The sequence below is a fragment of the Penaeus monodon genome, chromosome 20 (assembly GCF_015228065.2).
Source record: "Penaeus monodon isolate SGIC_2016 chromosome 20, NSTDA_Pmon_1, whole genome shotgun sequence".
Taxonomy (NCBI): domain Eukaryota; kingdom Metazoa; phylum Arthropoda; class Malacostraca; order Decapoda; family Penaeidae; genus Penaeus; species Penaeus monodon.
In genome coordinates this window covers 32,635,670-32,637,638 of record NC_051405.1, presented here as the reverse complement: position 1 = coordinate 32,637,638, position 1,969 = coordinate 32,635,670, and the positions used below count along the sequence as shown (strand labels likewise).

General features: G+C 33.1%; 1 protein-coding gene across 3 annotated transcripts in view; it reads right to left on the bottom strand.

Moving 5' to 3' along the window:
* Window positions 1-1,969, bottom strand: part of LOC119585776 (RING finger and SPRY domain-containing protein 1-like) — an 18,733-nt gene that overhangs the window by 3,718 nt on the left and 13,046 nt on the right. For all 3 annotated transcript variants that reach the window (XM_037934489.1, XM_037934490.1, XM_037934491.1), the window contains exons 10-12: window positions 1,631-1,786; window positions 1,333-1,437; window positions 224-345 (exon numbers count right to left, since the gene is read on the bottom strand). In XM_037934489.1, the coding sequence (XP_037790417.1) occupies window positions 231-345; window positions 1,333-1,437; window positions 1,631-1,786 (376 nt within the window). In that variant the 3' untranslated portion in view covers window positions 224-230. The remainder of the gene's footprint in view (window positions 1-223; window positions 346-1,332; window positions 1,438-1,630; window positions 1,787-1,969) is intronic.

Genomic DNA, 1,969 nt, shown 5'->3' with positions numbered 1-1,969 from the left:
CTAAAGTCCAGTATAACATGAACTATTACTGTTATGCTTTGGCTAACAGGCTTGTTATTTAGGGATACCTACATGTTATTTCTGAACACCCTATTATTAGTACCAATTTATCTGTATAAAGGAAAACAATTACATTACACTCTTTAGCATATACTTAAAAAAAATGGAGGCTACCTTCATCCAACTTTAAACTAAATAATGTATCTCCTCATGTGACACTCACGCTAAGGTCATGTGATCTCAGATTTTCCATCAGACTTTTCATCTACCTCTCGTCTTTCTTCAATGTCTCGGCGACACATTGGACAGATCTCTAACTGCAGGGCACATCTTTCACAGAAGCCTCTGAAAGTAAAAGAAATAGATTTAGAGTCCTGCTTCATCTTATATTATATAATTATAACGTTAAACTGTAGGCTAATAAATGTCAGAATTACCTACACCAGTTTCAAGTTCTCATGAAAAATATGTTATCATGCAGGTTACAAACTTATTTTATACAAGTATATAACTTTTTAGGATTCCGTATCATATAATGAACTCAATAACCAATCATTTAATTCACATATTCAGTGGTAATTAACAATGACTTTATAATGAATTTATACAAGACATTCTTTTGATATAGACTGCTGATTATAAATCATGGGTACCATATTCATAAAGGATTAATCTTATCGATCATTTCACTTAGCAAGAAAACTTGGCAAGAACAAATTAAAGTTACATTTAAATGTATGTGCTTCAGATTCACAAAATCAACAGGAATGCAAGCAAAAGCATACCATCAAGCCTTTTATGCCTTAGTAAAACAAAAAACAAAAAAAAAGTAATCAAAGCAGATGCAGATATTCCTTTTATGCATCATTTAACTCATTCTAGACAGCTGTTAGCAATGCATTGACAGCTGGGTTTTGGCCTGGACCAAACTGGTAGTTAACATAGTTATTTACATGATGTTCATCAAGATACATGTGACCATAAAGAGGATTGCATACTGCAAATCTGCACTCGGAGTTACTTTCCAAAAGCTTTTTCTTGCAAATTCATAAATAAGGACCACATGAATGCATGTCTGCCGAACTAGCAACACAAAGCTTTGCACATTGCTGGTCAATAGTAACAAGTTATCATTCAGCCCATGTCATGATTTATGCAACCCTTCAACATTGTGTTAATATTTGCTAAAATATACTAATGGTAAATTTATCTTATTTCTGCAATTTGTATTTTGTTGAATCCTATAAAACAAATTGTAATATCAAAAATTAAATCAGAAACGGTAATGGATAAATCTAGACATACATAACACTCAGTCTCCTCCAAGCTTACCTGTGTAAACAAGGCATAAGTGAAATAGTGGCCCTCTCATCAAAACATAACGTACATGCTCCTTCCTCAACACTCATTGCTCTCAGTTTCTGAAGTTTAATGTGCCTGGAAATATGCAGTTGGTATCGTATTTAAAATTTGTGCATGCACTGTACAATTGATATTATATATTTACATATATGTGTCTCTAAATGAATATCAACAAAGGTAGCTGAGAATCTGGAATTCCAATAAGGTTGGTAAAACAATTTTTAAAAAAGGGGATCAAGCAAATTTATCCATTTTGCCAGACCCATACCTTGGTAAAATAATTTTTTCACTCTCTTTCAGGTAAGCATGATCATTGAAGCTCTGGAAGGCAATGTCCTTAGGAGGATGCATGAATGGCTTCTTCCCAAAATTAAACTCACACTGCTGGAAGGACATAAAGCTAGCAGCTGCAAAAAATCCACATCTGAAAAAGGGAAGGAATAGCATACAGATATAAAAAAAAAGGAAAACTTTGTTTGGGGTAAAATCATTCTAGACAAATTTGTTAAGTTCTATTATCCTGTTTTACTTCCTCTTTGGGAGGAAAATGCTTATACTTCATCACAGACACTATCAATACAATAAAACAGATAAGCTTGTATGAAAA